This window comes from Manis javanica, chromosome 14, assembly GCF_040802235.1.
Source record: "Manis javanica isolate MJ-LG chromosome 14, MJ_LKY, whole genome shotgun sequence".
In the NCBI taxonomy this organism is placed as follows: domain Eukaryota; kingdom Metazoa; phylum Chordata; class Mammalia; order Pholidota; family Manidae; genus Manis; species Manis javanica.
This window is the reverse complement of record NC_133169.1, coordinates 28,337,687-28,356,680: the sequence shown is the minus strand read 5'-3', so window position 1 is coordinate 28,356,680 and position 18,994 is coordinate 28,337,687. Positions and strand designations below refer to the sequence as shown.

The 18,994-nt window shown below is 30.7% G+C and overlaps 1 protein-coding gene across 5 annotated transcripts in view; it reads left to right on the top strand.

Annotated features, from left to right (window-relative positions):
• Positions 1-18,786, top strand: part of KCNT2 (potassium sodium-activated channel subfamily T member 2) — a 451,692-nt gene extending 432,906 nt beyond the window's left edge. For 4 of the 5 annotated variants that reach the window (XM_073221980.1, XM_073221978.1, XM_073221982.1 and 1 more), the window contains 2 exons: positions 8,165-8,249; positions 15,831-18,786. In XM_073221980.1, the coding sequence (XP_073078081.1) occupies positions 8,165-8,249; positions 15,831-15,942 (197 nt within the window). In that variant the 3' untranslated portion in view covers positions 15,943-18,786. Of the gene's footprint in view, positions 1-8,164; positions 8,250-9,796; positions 14,492-15,830 lie in introns of those variants that run through there. The other variant, XM_073221981.1, reaches the window with a different exon arrangement.
• The last annotated feature ends 208 nt before the right edge of the window (positions 18,787-18,994 follow it).

The window sequence follows — 18,994 nt, the reverse complement described above, 5'->3', positions numbered from 1 at the left end:
AGAAGAATAATCTAATATCTGAGATCACTGTAATGACTTCATCAGCAATTTATTATTTCAAAAGAAATTGACACTGTATTTTTATTGTATTTTGAGGTATGCTACATACCTTTTCTAAATATAATAATATTGATACATACAATCAATATTCTGCCAGGACAGATTCCCAGAAAATGGATGATTTTATGTTATTCTGTATTTTCAGAAATGATGCATGCTCCTGATAAAGCAATCAAAACAGGATACATACATGGTTTGTTACATCTTCTTCTCTACATAGAATGAGAACAGAAGAAAACAAACTCATGGTTTTTTAAATAAATAAAGTAATGAAGCTTTCAAAGGGGGTATTGCTGATTTATAGCAAATAAAAATATTTGGGCAATGAATTTTCCATATCTCCCTAAATTTAAGCTCTAAAGTATTTTTTAATGGAGCTCTATTGCATCCTCCTTAGAGTATTAATTTTTTATCATATCAATATTTTACATAATTTAATACCTTCATTAATTCAATTGTACTTAAATATACATATATTTCACCTATAATTAGAAATTCAAATATTGTGTTTTGGCATATGTGTAAGAAAAATGTGGCCAATTTGAATAAAATAAAATACTTTTTTCATTGAGAAAAAGATTAATTGCTTGAGTGAAATTTTTATTTTCAACATTTTTTATGGGTTGTGTATGGTCAAAGAAGAGCAAAAAATAAGCTTTCTAAATGGATTAAGATAAGACAAAACTTCCAATTATGATAACTGCCAATGCTCTCAATATAAATAACTAGAAGAAATATAAATCAGTTGTGCACAGAAACTGGACAAAAGAAAACCTGTGTATCTTTGTTCCCTGAGGAAAGGGAATCAACTGAGTTAAGTCTGTTACAGGCTTGAAATCAAGTAGGTAGACCCCAGAGAAAAAAAAATTATGACCTATATAACTAGAAAAATCAACAGATTTTTCTGTATCAAACAGATACAGAAAATACAAATACTAAAGTAATTATTATTTGGTCTACAGTTCAAGATGGTAGATTAAAACAGGAACATGATAAGGAGAGAAATTGAAGATATGAAAGAGACCATGCCAAACTTCCTACAGGTCAGAATTCATAGCGCAGGATTCAAAAAGAAATGCATACAGGCATATCTTATAATATTGCACTTCACAGACACTGCATTTCTTACAAATAAAACGTTTGTGGCACCCTGTATTGAATGTCTATCAGCACGACTTTTCCAACAGAATTTGCTCACTTTGTGTTTTTTTTGTTGCATTTTGGTAATTCTTGCAATGTTTCAAACTTTTTCATTGTTACTATATTTGTTATGGTGACCTGTGATCAGTGGTTATGACTCACTGAAAGTTCAAATGATGGTTATCATTTTTTAGAATAAAGGATTTTTAATTATGTACTTTGTTTTTTCAGACATAATGTTATCGCACACTTTAATAGTCTTAACTATAATGTAAACATAACTTTTTATATGAACTGAGAAACCAAAAAATTTATTTGATTCACTTTAATGCAATATTTGCTTTACTGTGTTGGTTTTTGGAACTGATAGCTCCACGGTATGACAGCACTGGATGGGATTAACATTACAATAGTTATTGAAGAAGAAAATATCAATGAATATAAAGCCATAGCAATAGACTATCTAAACAGAATGTGGGGGTAAGGGAGAGCCTTGTGAAAAATAGAGTATTAGTTACTGGTGAGGCAATATCAAGCAGTCATTTAATAAGAGTCCCAGAAGGAGACAAGAGAATGGATATTTGAAGAAATAATGACCAAAATTTTCCAAATTTGGTGGGAACTCTATTCAAATCTACAAAGCTCAGGGAAAACTCAAGGAATATAAATATAACAAAAATATTATATGATATGGTATACAAAATTGCTAAAAACTAATACTAAAACACCTCAAATGGAGCCAGAGGAAAAGATAACTTTCTGAAGGGGAACAAATGGCAGCAGACTTGTCAGAAACTTTGCAAACCAAAGCACAATAGAAAAACACCTTCAGAGTACTGAAAAAAAGAGTCTACATAAAACTTTATACAAAGTAATATCTTTAGCTAAAACAAAAACAAATAAAAAGTTTTAGACAAGCAAAAGCTGAGAGAATTTGTCAGCATTAGATCTGCACAATGAAAAAATGTTAAAAGAAGTTTGTAAGATAGAAGAAAACTGATGCCAGGTAGAAATTTAGATCTAAATAAAAGAAATGGTAATATTTAGGTAAATATAGATATTTTTCTTTTTTTAAATTTTGTTTGGATGTAACTTGCTGTAACATTGTGAGTTTTATAACATATATAGAAACAAAATGTATGACAATAACAAATACTAGGAGGGAAGAAGTAGAAATATAATGCAATAAGGTTGTTACACTACATGTGAGGTGGCATATTATTTAAAAGTAACTACTGATAAGTTAAAGCTGTATATCGTAAACCCTGAAACATGAGACAGCAAACTACAACATACCAGACATCATATAGCCCAAAGAGTCTGAAATATTTACCATCTGGCCCTTCACAGAAAAAAAGATTTTGCATCCTATGACCCAAAGAAACTATAAAACAGCTACATCAAAGAGCTATAATAGTAAACAGCAGTGTAAATAAGAAAAATGTGTATAAATTTTAAAAACTCAATTAATCCAAATATGGCACAGAAAGAAGAAAAAGGAGCAAAGAACATAAGGGACAAGTGAAACAGAGCTTTCAAGATGGTAGATTTAAACTCAGCTACATTGATATTTATGTTAAATATAAATGGATTAAACTTTTGAATTGAAAGGCAGGAGCTATCAGATGGGATTAAAAGAAGCAAGACCTAATTCTACAGTGTCTATAAGAAACCCACTTGAAATTTAAATAAACAAATAGGTCAAAAGTAGAATCACATGCAGTCACAAATCCTGAGAAAACTGGAGTGGCTATAGGAATATCAAAGTAGGTCTGTGCAATAACATGGATGCCTGACAAAAATTATGAGAAGGGGAAGATAGTTGCCCAGAAAAATACTGTATGACTCCTAGAATCATGATTATTCCTAGAAATCAGTGATTTACTAGGGGTTGGGGTGAAAAGAATTGATTGAAAAAGGGCAGGAGAGAACTTTTTGGCACTGGAGAATTGGCACTGTATCGAGAGAACTTTTTGGCACTGGAGAATTGGCACTGTATCACAATTATGGTAGAGATTGCACTACCGTATGCATTTTTCAAAAGTCATTCAAAGTGTAGTTGGCATTAGTGAATTTGCTATTTTGTTTTACCAAAAATTCTGTGAGATAAGCAGAACAATGATGGTTAACCTAAATGACTCAAGTGATATGCTGAAATCACATGGAAAATTTACAGTAAACTTTTAGTTATAGGTAAACCTATAATTAAGATTCCTGACTCCTATACTGAAGATTTTATTACATAGTATGCTGCTTTTCAAGAAAATTGCTAAAAGTGTCCTTGAAGGCAAGAGTTGCCTATCTTGTTCTTTGCTGTATCACCAGATTTAGAATTATTTATGACTTTAATCTTACCACTTAACATTATTACATAACTAAACTAAAGAACAAAAAAATAAATGTCATGTGGTGAATTATGATTATCAAGTTATAAAAATGTGTCCTGTAAATCATATAAAAGTACTATAGGATAGCTATAAAATTGGAAAACATGCTATATACTTATTTTTATATTGTTCAAATAATATATTTGACATATTTTTCTTTACCTTTAGATACTATTGCAGGTAAAGTATCTAAATTTAAAGCAGTATGTCCTATTGTTAAATTGAAAAATTTGATAATATGGTCTTCCCAAAACCTTTTAGACTTCTGTAGTGTATTTATTTACATTTTAGGATTATCAACTAGAGTCATAGTTTTAAATTCAGAAGTAGTTTACCTGAAAACATACAGAACACATAATTTGAAAGTGTGATTGATGTTCTATTTAAAAATTAGTGTACCCATTTTCCTTACTTTGCAGACAATATATGTAGATTTGGCTCACATAACTTAATATAATATAAAGTAGCTGTCATAGTATTTTGAAGAAACTAGCATTTATTGATCAACTTCTTTTCACCGCAGATGCACAGTAGCTCTAGATGTCGATATTCGATGTGGGGGTGGGGGACTGGAGCACTATTCCCATATCTAGAATTGAGCCTCCAAACTTCATTTTCCACAGAACAGCCAAGGTGACCCAGTAAATCAGAAATCAGACCATGCCACCAAATCTCCCATCCTTAAGACCTTTCAGTGGCTGCCCATTGCGTTTACAATAATATTCAAACTTGTGGTCAAAGTCTGTGGGATCTGGTTTTGGCTCGCCTTTCAGCATCATCTCCAGTTAACCTCCTCTTTGCTCACTTGAGGACTCAGCTGCTTTTGGCAACTTAAACTCATCCATCTCAGCCTTTCCCATTTGCTGTTATCTTTTCTGAACGTTTTTTCCCCCATTCTTTGCATGCCAACACCTTCATATCAAACTATGTATACAATTATTTACAAGTCTGATTATTTTTTGCCTGCTACAATATTAATAGGAAGTGTTATATATCACTTGGTACGAATTGGGTACTGATTACTATGTTTACGTTAATATATTTTAAATTTTATTTATTATTCATTTAAAATTTAATTGTAACAATGACTTATGAGATAGCACTATTGTTAACCCCATTTATAGGTGAGGAAACAGCCCAGAGAGAGTAAAAGGAATTAAGCGGTCTGCCTAAGGTCTCAGCGTGAGTGATGAGGGAAGCCAGGATTTCCAGGCAGGCCCTCTCATTTGAGTCTCTCAGTGATACCTTTGTGTTATTTCAAATGTTTCTCTGATTAAACAACACATAATGGATATGTGTTTTTGGAAGTATTATTCAATAAAACCTACAAATGTAAGATTTAAATTTCTTTCTTAACAAATTTTATTCACCTTTTATAAAAGAGCTCTTTGAAATACTTCAACAGGAAAATTTTAAAAACCAAACCAAACCAGAAAAAATAAAACTCATGCATGTGGAACTGCACTTACTAAATTATTTTGTAAAGACAAAGGAGTGTAATTTAGTTTATTTTCTAATATTACCTGTTTATATGAAATATTTCTAAGGAGAATATTTGCTCTATGAAGATTTGGATTGAATAATGCATATGCTAGTTAATGTAGCTAAATAAATTTCTTGGTAAATACTACTAGCAATTATTGAATTTGACTCTATGGAATTTCTTTTAAAGTTTTGAACATACTAGTGCTTTATTTTCAATTTTTCACAAGCACAATGGTTTCATTAAGATAATTTTATCAATGATGAAATAATAATTTCAATGAAACAACTTTAATCATAGTGTGCTTTTTATTTTGCCAAGGTCAGAGATTACATACCAGGAGCATACTGAATAGGTTCATCTTGATTCTGGTTCCTGAGACAAATTTTCCAAAGCAAATTTATTTTATTCACTAAATATAGTATATTTTTGGTAAAGAGCCTCATTGAATCCACTTATGTCTTTGCCACCATCAGTGATAATGGTAATGATAGGGTCTTAAAGATCCAGTAAACCTATCACACTTTCTTCTCCAGAGTTCAGCAATAACTAAAAAATAAACATGGGAATGATCTAACAGGAAAATACCAGATTATGGCTGATAAAACTAGATAGTTGACTGTGGTTTTGATACGTGACCATGATGGGCTTTAAAAACCTTGCTTTCTAATTCTTAAAATTACAAAGAGAGAGAATGAACTGCATGACTTCTCAATAAAGCAGCATGGCAGAGAACAAGCAGATCAGAATTAACTAACTGTACAGCAAGGCAGTCATGAATGAGAAGGAGAAAATGTCTTTAAACTCAGCACTTCTCTTAACCGAACATGGAGGAAGAGTCAGTTAATTGTAGAAGAGGAAAAAAACCAAAAACAATGAACTCTGATTGTGATGTAACTCCTATCTCTGTATAAACCATATGGAATCATTGAACTGAACACATTAGCAAAACGTTTGCTCCAGTTCCTGGAGTCCATGACACAATAGTTCTACCTACTGCTGTGAAGTTCAGTTATCTGAACAGTCGTACATTTATAACAGGCAAATCAAGTCACCAATAAATTTTGACTTTATTACAGAACCAAAAATGAGTATAACAGCATGTTAATAAGGAAAAAGTTTGGGTATCAACATTGACAAAAGTCATTTGTTAAAATTGTTTTCCTTCTAATGCCACTGCTCAACAATATTCATTGTTTATATAAGAAAATTTGATAACGCTGCTGTTCTGTAAGAAATTGAGTTATACATAACTGAATGACATGAAGGTTTTCTAGCAGACCTATTATATTTCAGAGCATTATGCTTTGCTCCAAAATTCACTGCTGAGTAACCTCTGTCCCTTCATCAAGCAGTTGTGGAAATTCACACAAGGGGAAAATTTCTCAAAAAACATACATAAATCAAAATTTCTTTTTATATAGAAAAATGTTCCTGGGAATCTCCTGCTAGTAAAATATGCTTTGAGTTGGAGTACCTTATTTGGAGTATGCTTATCATTATATACACATTGAAATTCCAAGCTCCAGCTGGTTAAGTTAGCCCTCTACCCGTAGGTATAATTGACAGGTTGGGCTTATAAAAATATAGGATTAACGGTTAAATTTGAATTTCAGATAAGCAACAAATAATATTTTAGTATAAGTATGTCACTTGCAGTATTTGGGACATATTTATGCTAAAATATTATTATTCAGGTTTCACTGGGCTTTCTCTAGTTTGTCTGACAAATTTATTCCTATGGAAAACTCCTCCTGTCTACCCCAGAGTTACAGAGCTGAATATATTCCTTTATTTGAATATTATTTCAATGATCTTATGACCATAATAATTTTACTAGCAAACTTATGGTGGGTTCACTTATACTGTAGTTTTCGTTCCTTGTAAGAGAAGGATTCCTATTTTATAGACTTTAAAAATAAGGCATATTGTATATCAACTTGAAATATCATAAATGAAAATATTAAGTCTTTCACATTTAAGTGATAGGTTTCTAGTTAGATGAACACACTGTTAGGCATTATATTATGAAAATAATATATATTTTCAAGTGCAATTAATAATCAGGGTCAGCTATATTGGCCTAAAAAGACCTTTAATTTTATGCAGTTATTTGAGTATTGATAGATCTCTACTGGTATGAAATATACTCAGATTTTGGATCAAACTGCAGAGTCTAGTACATCTTTCAGGAGCCATGCTTGTCTGCAGCAGAAGTGGCTCAAAGGATACTGGGGCTCTAGAGCAGAATTGAAAACAATACCTTCACAATGTAAAACTTTATCCTTGGAAAATTAATGTTTATTGAAGTATGTGTCCACGTAGCTTTGCATTTACATCTTATCATAGCCTTGACAGCTAAAACATTGAGTTCCCAAAGCTATTTTCCTTTCATTGTCCTATCACGCTAAGTCAACTCTCCACACTTGAAGCCTTAAGATGCCTTCAGAGGGAACTGACACAATTTAAAGGTTGTGGCCTTTTATTTTAAACATATATATTGTTTTAGGGGGAAAAATGACTCAGTAGTACACTTCACTTTCACCTTACAGTTAATTCTCTTCCAAAGGATTCTTTGCATTCTGAAAAAACACATTAGAATGGTTTATATCAGACATGTGATATACAAAGGCATACATATTTAAGGACTTTGAGCTTTTTGGATACATTTCTATTGTGTTTTCTATGTACAATGCCATTAGATGATGTTTCACAGAATTTCCCATATGCATATTTTTTCCTGGGATAGCTTTTACAGTTATTTTTTATAATTGATAAGACATAATAAATCAAGTAAACATCTCACCTAGTTATTTATTAATAGTAGTGCCTTTTCATTGTAACAGCTTAAAGGGTAGAATGTAACTGTGTTTGTTGCGAATAGAATTAGATGCTTTATTTTTATCATCAATAAGTACCCGTCAGATATTTCCAATGATAGGAATTTGAAAATAGTCAAAGTTATATACAATAGTGCTGTGGACAAAACTATTGCAAGTTCTCATTAACAGCTATATGGTTTGAAGATAAGATGCTCTACAATAATTACTGTAATTTTCTGTAGGTTAACAAATGGTATTTATTTATCTTCTAGATGAAATGAATGATCATCAAAGTACACTCTCCTACATCCTGATTAACCCATCTCCAGACACCAGACTAGAGCTGAATGATGTTGTGTAAGTTGATCTGATAACTCAAGTAAGGCATTTATTTTTAGAAAAACCACTAATTTATTTTTGCTTTTATTTCCACCATTACAGCCCCTTTTTTTGTGATATAAATGCTTAGAAAGTCCAAGTTTAATTTTTTGTGTTCAATAAACAAATGAATTTTATTTATTTTTGGTTGTGAATACTACAAAAAAAACAGGTATAACAGATATAAAAGAAGGACATAGAAAAATGAATTCTCTATCCTGTGAGCTAACATATTTGGAGGAATAAGAGAAAATATGTGGATAAGAAAACAGCTCAAAGGAAAACCTGAATGATCTCACACTACTTCTAATTACATCAGATTTTCTAAAAGCCAAAAATAAAAATAGGTCAAAACACTTACTAGGGAAAGGTCTGTGGTAGTAATTTTATTAATCAAAAACTATGTACTATGTATGTACAATTATACTTCTGTTGCCTTAAAACTGTGATATAAAGATGAATAAGACATTTTCCTTGATTTCAAAGTGCTTATATTCTAATTAACAAAACTACAATTTAAACATAAAAAATCTAATAGCAATATATACATTAAATGTGACTTTGGAAAGACTTTAGATAAGAAAATAATTTAAACTTAACCTTATAGGCAACCCAAAGCAGTTAGGTATATGAACAAAAGAGCATCATGATTTTAGAGAAGGCATTTTGACAGTTGTCAATGTAAGCTTAGAAAATTCTCTAATGAGAATCTGCCCTTGAGGTCCATGGTCCAGATGCTCAACTTGATCAAAAGCTGCTTACCCAAGGAAGCTAACTCCGATTGTATTAGCAACATAAAACAAATGCCAAAGATACAAAAGTATTGGTGGGTATTTGGCCCCAGGATTCATTATATCTATAGTCAGGAAAATAAGTAATAAGGCCAGAGACAAGGAGGAGTGAGAACATTGTCATAGGGAACATAAAATGGATCCATGCAAGTGGTTTAGAACCAGAGTTAGTAATATGCCAAGAATTAGAAGTCTACTTTTATGTGTCGTCATTTTTGTTGGAGAGTTTGGCTGGGGGGAAAAGGGCTTAATTTTTTTAAAGGAGTATGCCAGAGGCAGTAGAATTGGTTGGCTGAATGGATTAGGGTTGAAGTAGGCCTGGAAAAGGGAAGGTTGTTAAAAAGCTGTTCGGCAGGTGTGAGGGATATAAGAATATGTCATACTATTAGGATAATGGATTGTAAAAGAAGGATATTACGTAGAGAAATTTATGAAGGAAAAGAGTGAGACTTGTTCACTGGTGTGGGAATTGGAAAAGAGAGGGTATAACACAGCTTTAGGATTTTAAATCTATGTTATTACAGAAAAAATGTTCATTCACTGAAACAAGTCAGACTAGAGAGGAATTTTTCTAAACAGGAAAGAGGAGTGTTGGTTGGGGAGGAAAGGGAGATGATGAGATGGAGTTTAGATATATTGTTCAATGCACTAAGTGGAAATGTCTAGAAAGCAAAATACTAGAGCACTGAAGAGAAACTAGTTCTATATGGAAAATATTTATTTTTCATCTTCTAGATGAATAAAGCTACAAAGAGAATGATTGTTTTCCAAAGAAGAGTTGCAGAAAGAAGAAAAAGTGGAAGAATGGATATTGGACTGTTGAGAGTATTCAGTTTCAGGGCATAAAGATGATTGTGTTTCAAAATCTTCCTAGGAAAATGCATAGCAGAAATAACCTTGACCTAAAATCAGTGTGAAGAGATTTTTATAATGCACCTAAGATACAAATAGCAAGTATAATAATGCCTTACTTTGCCATCTGATAATGCTAGTGAGAAGACACGCTCTGTGGTGAATTAGATGAATGGTGATTTCAGCTGCTAGAGTTTGCAAGGCAGCTGTCAAAAATTATATCCAGTGATGATGTTAAATTTAAAGAGGACTTCAAATTAGATGAAAATGTCTTATTTGTGATGAACCTAATTTTCAACTGTCCATTCTGGAGACTTTACTAACTGTACTACTATAGTAAAAGGAAACTTCTCTGTTTTTCTTGTGTCCATATTTATACATGTTTCTTTCCTTTAACCCATAAAATCAGGCAATTTTTTATTAACTTTCTAATCTGCCTCTGTAATTCCAACATTCTAATGACTCTTTTTCAAGTTAATTATAATTGTGTTAATGATACAGAATTTTTTATAAGTTATGTTCACCTTGTTTGCATTTTATAATTCATTGTAGTTTCTTGAGTCTAATATAATTATTTCCCATGATTATTTTTGATGGAATGGGGAGATATTGTTAAACTTTTGAGTCTATGAACATATCCTTCCATAGATGTTTACAATTTAAACATTTTTTAAACTTACAAGTAATATAGGTACAATGTATACAGTAAAATAAATGAGACATTTTTCTGCCTTTTGGATACTATCATTTTTATTAGATTAAGCTAAAATATCAGCCTGACTGCTATAAAAAGCTTTTAGTAATTTTTATTTGTAGTACTGAGATAATAAAATTTCAGCATAACTTGAAGAATGATAAATACCATGAAAAAGTGCTTACCATGACAAGTAGCATTTAAGAAATACATTTAAGAAATTAATTTTTTTAGATTAATGGGTTTTATAGGGATAATAATAAGGAAAGGAACTTTTGCAACTATATCAGTGACACTTGATTTTTATTTTTCAAAAAAATTGCTTTCAAAAGTTCACGTAAAAGAATGGACAACATTAATTTGATTTAAAGAGTTGTAAATCACTAGGTGATAGGTGTTAAAAAGCTTAATGTTCTCAAAACAAGTCATAATGAAAATACAATATATCAAATTTCATTGAATTCAGGAAATACAGTTCTAATAGGAAAGTTTGTACCAATAAATCCATATGTTAAGAAATTAGTAAGATCTGAAATAAACAACCTAACCTAATGCCTTAATAACTATAAACAGAGAAACAAATTGTACCCAAAGTTAGCAGAATAAAGAAAATGTAAAAATCAGAGCAGAAATAAACAAAATAGAGACCAGAAAACATTATAAAAGGTCAATGAAACTAATATGACTAACTTCAAAAATATGAAAATTGACGAACCTTTTTCTAGGGTAAAAAAGGGAAAAGACTTGGATAAATAAAATTAGAAATGATACATTTGATTGATAGTACAGACATTTATTGATAGTACAGACATATAAATAAAATTAGAAATGATACATTACAATTGATAGTACAGACATTTATTAAGTAACTACTGTGAACAATTATTTCAACAAATTACATTACCTAGAAGAAACTGATACATTTCTAGAAAGACACAACCTCCTAAGGCTGAGTGAGGAAGAAATATAATGTTTGAACAGACCAATAAAAAATCAAGAATTTGAGTTAGTAATTAAAAAAAAAACAACACTCCCAACAAAGACAATTCCAGGACCAGGTGGCTTCACTAGTGAATTCTACCAAACATTTTAAGAAGAATTAATACCAATCCTCCTTAAGCTCTTCCAAAATATTGAAAAGGAGGGAACACTTCCAAACTCATCCTATGAAGCCAACATTACCTTGATACCAAAATCAGATATAAATACCACAAGAAAACTATAGATCAATATCCTTGATGAACATATGTGCACAATTTCTCAAGAAAATATTAACAAACCAAAGTCAAGAACACATTAAAAGGATTATATGCCATGATCATATGGGACTTATGGATGGAAGGATACTCAAAATACACAAAGCAATAAGTGTAATTCATCGCATGAATAAAATATAAAATAAAAATCACATGATCACTTCAATAGACACATAAAAGGAATATGATGAAATACAATCCCCTTTCATGATAAAAATCTTTAACAGATTGTGTATAGGTAGACCATACCTCAACATAATAAAGGTCATGCATAATAAACCCATTGTTAACATAATCAATGGGAAAAATTGAAAGAATTTTCTTTCAAGACAAGGTTGCCCTCTTTCACCACACCTATTCAGTATAGTACTGGAAGTCCTAGCTGGAACAATTAAGTAATACAAATAAATAAAAGTCATCCAAACTAGGAAGGAAGAAGGAAAATTGTTGATATATTCTGACATGATCATATATGTAGAAAATCCCAAGTCAATCAAAACTGTTAGAATTAATTATTTCAGTGAAATGGCAGTTTATGAAATCAATTTACAGAAATCAGTGGAATTCTTTTACACTAATGATGAAGAATCAGAAAGAGAAATGAAGAAAATTATCCCATTCAAAATAGCATAATAACAGTAACATTAATTAGAACAATTAAATAAAACAATCAGAAATAACTTTAACCAAGCAAAAGGGTGTATAAAGTAAACTACAAGATTTTGCTGAAACAAATCAAGAAAGACACATACAAATGGAAAGACATTCCTTGTTGATGCAGCAGAAGGGGAGATAACTATTGTTAAAATGGCCATGCTACCCAAAGCTATCTAGAGAGTCAGTGCAATCTCTGTCAAAGTACCAAAGGCATTCTTAAAAGGAAGAGAAGAAAAATACTAAAATTTGTGAGGAACCACAAAAGACCCCAAGTAGCCAAAGCAACCCTGAGAAAAAAGAACAAAGTCAGAGGTCTCACCTGTCTGGATTTTAAATTATACTACCTAGTCATAGTATTGAAACAGAATGGTACTGGCACAAAAACGGGTGGACCAATGGAACAGAATAGAGAGCCCATAATTATATTCCAACATTTACTGTTCATTAAGATTTAACAGGGGAGCCAGGAACACCTAATGGGGGATGGAAAGTATCTTCAACAAATAATGCTGGGAAAACTGGAGAAACTTATGGAAAACAATAGCATTGAACCCCTATCTCACACTACTCACAAAAATTAACTCAAAATGTATTAAAAAACTTAAACTTAAGATTTGATATTATAACTCCTAGAAGAAAATATAGGGAAGAAACTCATCAATTTTGGCCTTAGTAATGATTTTTTGACATGACATCAAAAGCACAAACAAAATAAAAAATCAGCAAATGGGACCACATTAAACTCAAACGCTTCTGCACCACAAAAGAAACAATCAACAAAGTCAAAGGCTACAGAATGGGAGAAAAAATTTGAAAACCATGCATTGGATTAGAGGTTCATATACGCAATATATAAATAATCAATACAATTTAATTACAAAAAATAATTAATTAAAAAAATAGAAGAACTAAATGGACTTTTTCCAAAGTGGAAAAGCTCAAAAGGCATATGAAAAGATTTTCAAGATCATTAATTATGAGATAAATGCAAATCAAAGCCCGAATGAAATATTTCTTCACACTGATCAGAATGGCTATCATCAGGAAGATAGAAACAGCAGGAGCCAGCAAGCGCGATGAAAGGGGCGTGCACACATTGTCGGCAGGGGTGTGTATCAGTCCATCCACCATGGAAAACAATACAGAGTTTCTTAAAAAAGTTAAAAATAGATCTATCATATAATCCAGAAAGTCCACTGCTGGTGATATACCCAAAGGAAATGAAAATGGAAAGGATTTGGTGAGCTATGTGCACACCAGTTGTTTTTTTAGAGTATTATTCACAATAACCAAGATACAAAACAACCCAAACACCCATTAACAGACGAATAGAAAAAAAAAGATGTGGTATATATACACAATGAAATATTATTCAGCAATAAGAAAAGAAGATATTCTGACATCTGTGACAACACGGGTAGAACTTGAGCACATTCTGCTAAGGGAGATCAGCCAGATAGAAAAAGACAAGTATTTTCTGATATCACTTATATGTGGAATCCAAACAAAAAGTTAAACCTTACAGGAAGGAGTAAAATGGCAGTTACCAGGGCATAGGGGACAAGGGAATGGGATTGATGGTGTTTAAAGGATACAAATTTGAGTAGTAACTATGCCACAGAGCTCTAACACACAGTATAATGAACTTTGTCAATAATGCTGTTGTATAATGATGTTAATGTGACAAATATCATTTTAATGGCATCATATTATGTAAATGCATCAAAGTAACATTCTGTAAGCCCTACATTTATAAATTATTTGTACAAAATAATATTAAAAAGCTTAATGTACACTACTAGTTTTCTTCATCAATGTATAATGCTGTTAAATATTTAAAGTAATTATAAAACAGTGTGCATAGATAACAAACTCAATTAACAGATCCAAGGAAACTAATCTCAACTTATTTGATAGAAAATAAAAGACTGTAGTGCTTTAAATTGCCTTTTCTCATTACCTTAGGGATCATATTTTATGAATACTTTCTCTTTAGTCTTTAAAAGGAAAACTACAATAATCATTAGATTTCTCACTTTTAAATTAGTCTTTCAGCTAATTTTTTGTACTTCTTAAAATTATTATACAATTATTAAATACTAATTTTAGTAACATGAAAAAAGTTTTTAGAATGCTGCACTACATATATTTACTTTCTTTCTTCCTGATCAAACCATCAGTAGCTGTGTAGTATCTTTGCAACAGAAATCGAAAGTATTTATCCTGAAATATAGTTAGTACTTTATTAGCTGTTTTCTACTTTTCTTTCTGAATTTACTCAGCACTATTTCCGGGCCTCATCAGTCTTCCAAAGTCAAAGTTATTTTCCAAAGACAATCTGGAACGGCCATCCTCTGACCCCTTATTGTCCACATCAGGGCTGCCTTTCTGCCCCTCTCCTGTCAGATCAGCTAAGCAGTACCTCCTCAATTAAGTATTCCCAAATTCTCTTTGTTGTTCTTTTTCTTTTTCTGTGATGTTTGAAATTACTTTTTCTTCTTTATATTTAAACTCTACCAATTTTATGTAAGACAGGGGTCAGGGTTGTGACTTTTTGTATTCTAGCACAGTATTCTAGGGGTGCTCAAGAAATGGCTGCTCAGATCATTTGACAGTATGAAGTAAAAGATCAGTCTTAATACAAATTCTAGCATTATTGAAATGTGTAAGTTTGGCAAATGAACATTTTCCTTTTACTGAGGAGAAAGAATTAAGGATTCTTTTTTATTCTTTTGTAAGACTGCTTGTTATAGAATAATCTGATTTTAGATTAATATTTTTCAGATAACTAAAATATCTATGCATCATGTTCTTCATAATGTTTATTAAATCATTAATTTTATAAAACCATAGAATATTTAAATTAAAAAGACTATCAGAATTATTTAGATCAAATTTATGAATAATAAAAATAAGACTAAGAGCAGTTAAATAATAGAAGAAACATGATTAGGATTTAGGTCTCCTTGATAGAACATCAGCAAAATAAAGGATAATAAATTAACAAAACAGTAAAATAAAATATGAACCTTTAATAAGACAAAGGTAGTAAAATGGATCATGACTGAAAGATAATGATTCTTGATTTATGAGCATCTGCCATTGTAACCATCTTAGGTAGAGTAATACAAGTACAGCAAAATTTCATAGCCCAACTAAATGGTGAGTCTTTCTACCAATGTTACATATAAAGACACAGTTTTTATAACCTAAAACTGAATACATTTGAGGTAGCAACCTCAATTGTCACTGTGAATTAGTTTTGCCTTTATTTGCTATTACAGTTGTTTGCTTTGTTTTCTTGTATTAGATACTTAATCCGACCAGATCCACTGGCATACCTTCCAAACAGTGAACCCAGTCGGAAAAACAGCATATGCAACACCACTGGTCAAGACGTTCGGGAGGAAACTCAACTTTGATGATAAGAAAACAAGAGACATTTTTCTTTTCCTACAAGGGTCTTTCTTGAAACAGCTCTAAATCTTAGAAAAGTGTTGTTGGAATGAAAAAAAAAGTTGGAATATATTCAATTCTCTCAAGTTTAAGAAAAATCTATTCTCTTAGAAATATAGATAATTTTGAAATTTAAAATACTGCTTATTGGTAATCTTGCTATTGATATTTGAAAGATATCAATGGAATGATTTTGAAAACTTACACCACAAAAAAAATTGAATCTGATACTTGTTTGACAATAATCAAACAGTATGAAGCCAATTTTTAAAAGTATTTAGGTTTTATGAAAGTAAACTAAAAAATCTAGCTTTATTTGGTGCATCACAGTGGACATAGAAGATTGTTGCTCCTCTTAAAAATTAAATGTGTCATATTGTTTAAGCTTGCTATTTTATAAAATTGAGTTCATTATAAATGTCTAGTCTTCTCTAAACAGAGATTAACAAACTTGTATGACTACTTTTCTGTAAGAATCAGTTTGCTTTAGAATATAAATCCTTAATTCATTTTAGCCTTTTTCTACCTCTTCATATGATATATTCACTTTAGAATTCGAGATGCTCATAGCATGTTTTATTACACTGAAGAAACCAAAACAACCAAACATAAATATCAAGTACCTGAACTTTTTGCTAACTTTATGCTTGACATACTCTGTATGCCAAGAAAATTGTATGAAAAAAAATATTTAGTGATCTCCTAAAAGGATATTTAACAAACAAAATACTTAAGACACATTTGTGGACTTAAGTTTAATCCAAGAACTGATAAATTAACTGAAATGTGAGTAATGATTTTCATTAGACACGAGTGTTAGCACTTTTTATATATCTATACAGGTATATCTTGTTTTATTGTACTTTATTGCTCTTAGTAGATATTGCATTTTTCACAAATTGAAAGTTTGTGGTAACCCTGTGTTGAGTAAGTGAGCAGCATTTGCTCACTTCATGTCTCTAACATTTTGAAAGTTCTCACAATATTTCAGTCTTTTCATTCTTATAATATTTGTTATGATGATCTGTGATCAGTGTTAATGACTAGCCAAATGCTCAGATAATGGGTAGCATTTTTTAGCAATAAAGTGTTTTTAAATTAAGGTATAAACATTGTTTTTTTAGACATAATGCTGTTGAACACAATAGAATATAGAGTATAATTTAAACATAACTTCTACATGCACTGGGAAACCAAAAAGTTCACTTAAATCTATTTCAGTATTTGCTTTATTTTTGTGGTTTGGAACTGAGCCTGCAATATCTCCAAGGTATGCCTGTATAGTATATTTCAATAGAAAGATACTTTAAAATTCAAAGAAGCAAAATTGTACATTTTATGGGATACAAAAACATTTCAAAGTCCTCCTTTATGCCTTCATTATTGAAATAATCACATAAAAAATGTAATGTTAAAATTTTTTATTTAACTTTGAGAAATCATCTACAAGAACCATTTGAACATCATGAAGAAAAAGCACATAATAGAGATAGTTTTTGCCACTTTATATAAATCATGAGAATTTGAGTTATAAGTTAAACAATTTTTGACTGCTGATGACACCAGTGCTTTTATCTATATCATTTTATTCCTTTTCAGAAACAGAATGAAAAGCATAAGAATTTATTTGCCTGGTAGTTGGAGTTTGTTAAAGTATTCCCATGAGAGAGACATTAATAAATCTAAAAAGATATTTTTCTTTGTATTATATTTAATTTCTGACTTTGACATTGGTTTTTAATTCCACAAAGTATTGGAAATATGGCTAGAAAGAGACATTTTATTCTTTCTTTTCATAAAAAAGCAGATAGACTGAAAGGAAAATAGAAAGATTAAAAAAAATAAAGCCTGATAGTGCCCTAATAGTTCTATAGAAATAAAAATGTAAAGCATAGAATTTGAAATTATAGATTATAACCATTGTATACTTTGGCTTAGAGAAAGTGAAATGCCTATTTGTTGTTACTTTTTAATATTTTATGTTGCTCTCATTTTAGAATAACAAGATCACCAAGAGTTTCTCCTAAAATATGGAGAGCTATCTTTAATTTCCTTTAATCAGACAAGGAAGTAGAACTTATAATAAGTTATTTTAAAATTGGAAGTATACCTTAAAATGAAAGTTGTATGCATATATCTGTACATGTTATAATAAACACATGTGAAATTCATTTGACAAACATATTCACATGTAATTTATTCAAACTAAAGACAGAACTGAACATGCATATATAAAGGGTAATAGTAACAAATTTGATGAACTTGTTCCATATTTGCACATCAGTAGTCAAGTATGATGTTTCTTTGAGTTGTCATTTCTTTACTTCATTAGTGTTGATTTTAGGATTAAATGTAAGTTTTTATGAATCTTCTATGTCCCCACAAGATCTCAGTTTAGTATATTTACATTATGATGACAGTTGTCAACTAGGATTTGAAGCTAAGGCATCACTATATTTCCTTTAAATTAAAACTTTTGTTTCATAGATTTTACAATAATTATTTTTATTATAAACATTAGTGCAAATTGAATATTTGACATAATTCTTGGCTTGCTATAACAATGATAGTTTATTAGTCTTTTTGTTATTTAAATAATAAAAATATGCTTATAAAAGCCTTTTAATAAACTGTTGCCTTTTTAAAATACACTTGCACATGAAAATAAAACATAAGTCAGTAATAGTCCTTGTAACCCTATGGGAATTAGTTCTGTATACTGTCTATGTACCATTTTGCTACCAATTGCATTGAATTGCTTTAAAATAAATAATAAAATTATTTCTGATGAGGAAAACTCTTGGTGTGTTTCACCCAAAATTTAATTGTTCACGCAAATTATGTGTTGAAACTATAAAATTCATTTGTCACTTTTCTTGTTTCAAGCCAACATAAACATGAAGTGATTTCATTGGAAAGATAGCCATAAATTGTTATTGGGTTACTTATTGACCTAATAGATTCTGAATAACTATGTGGCAGGAAAATAGAAGGCAAGAGGAAAGGGACGGGGAGAGT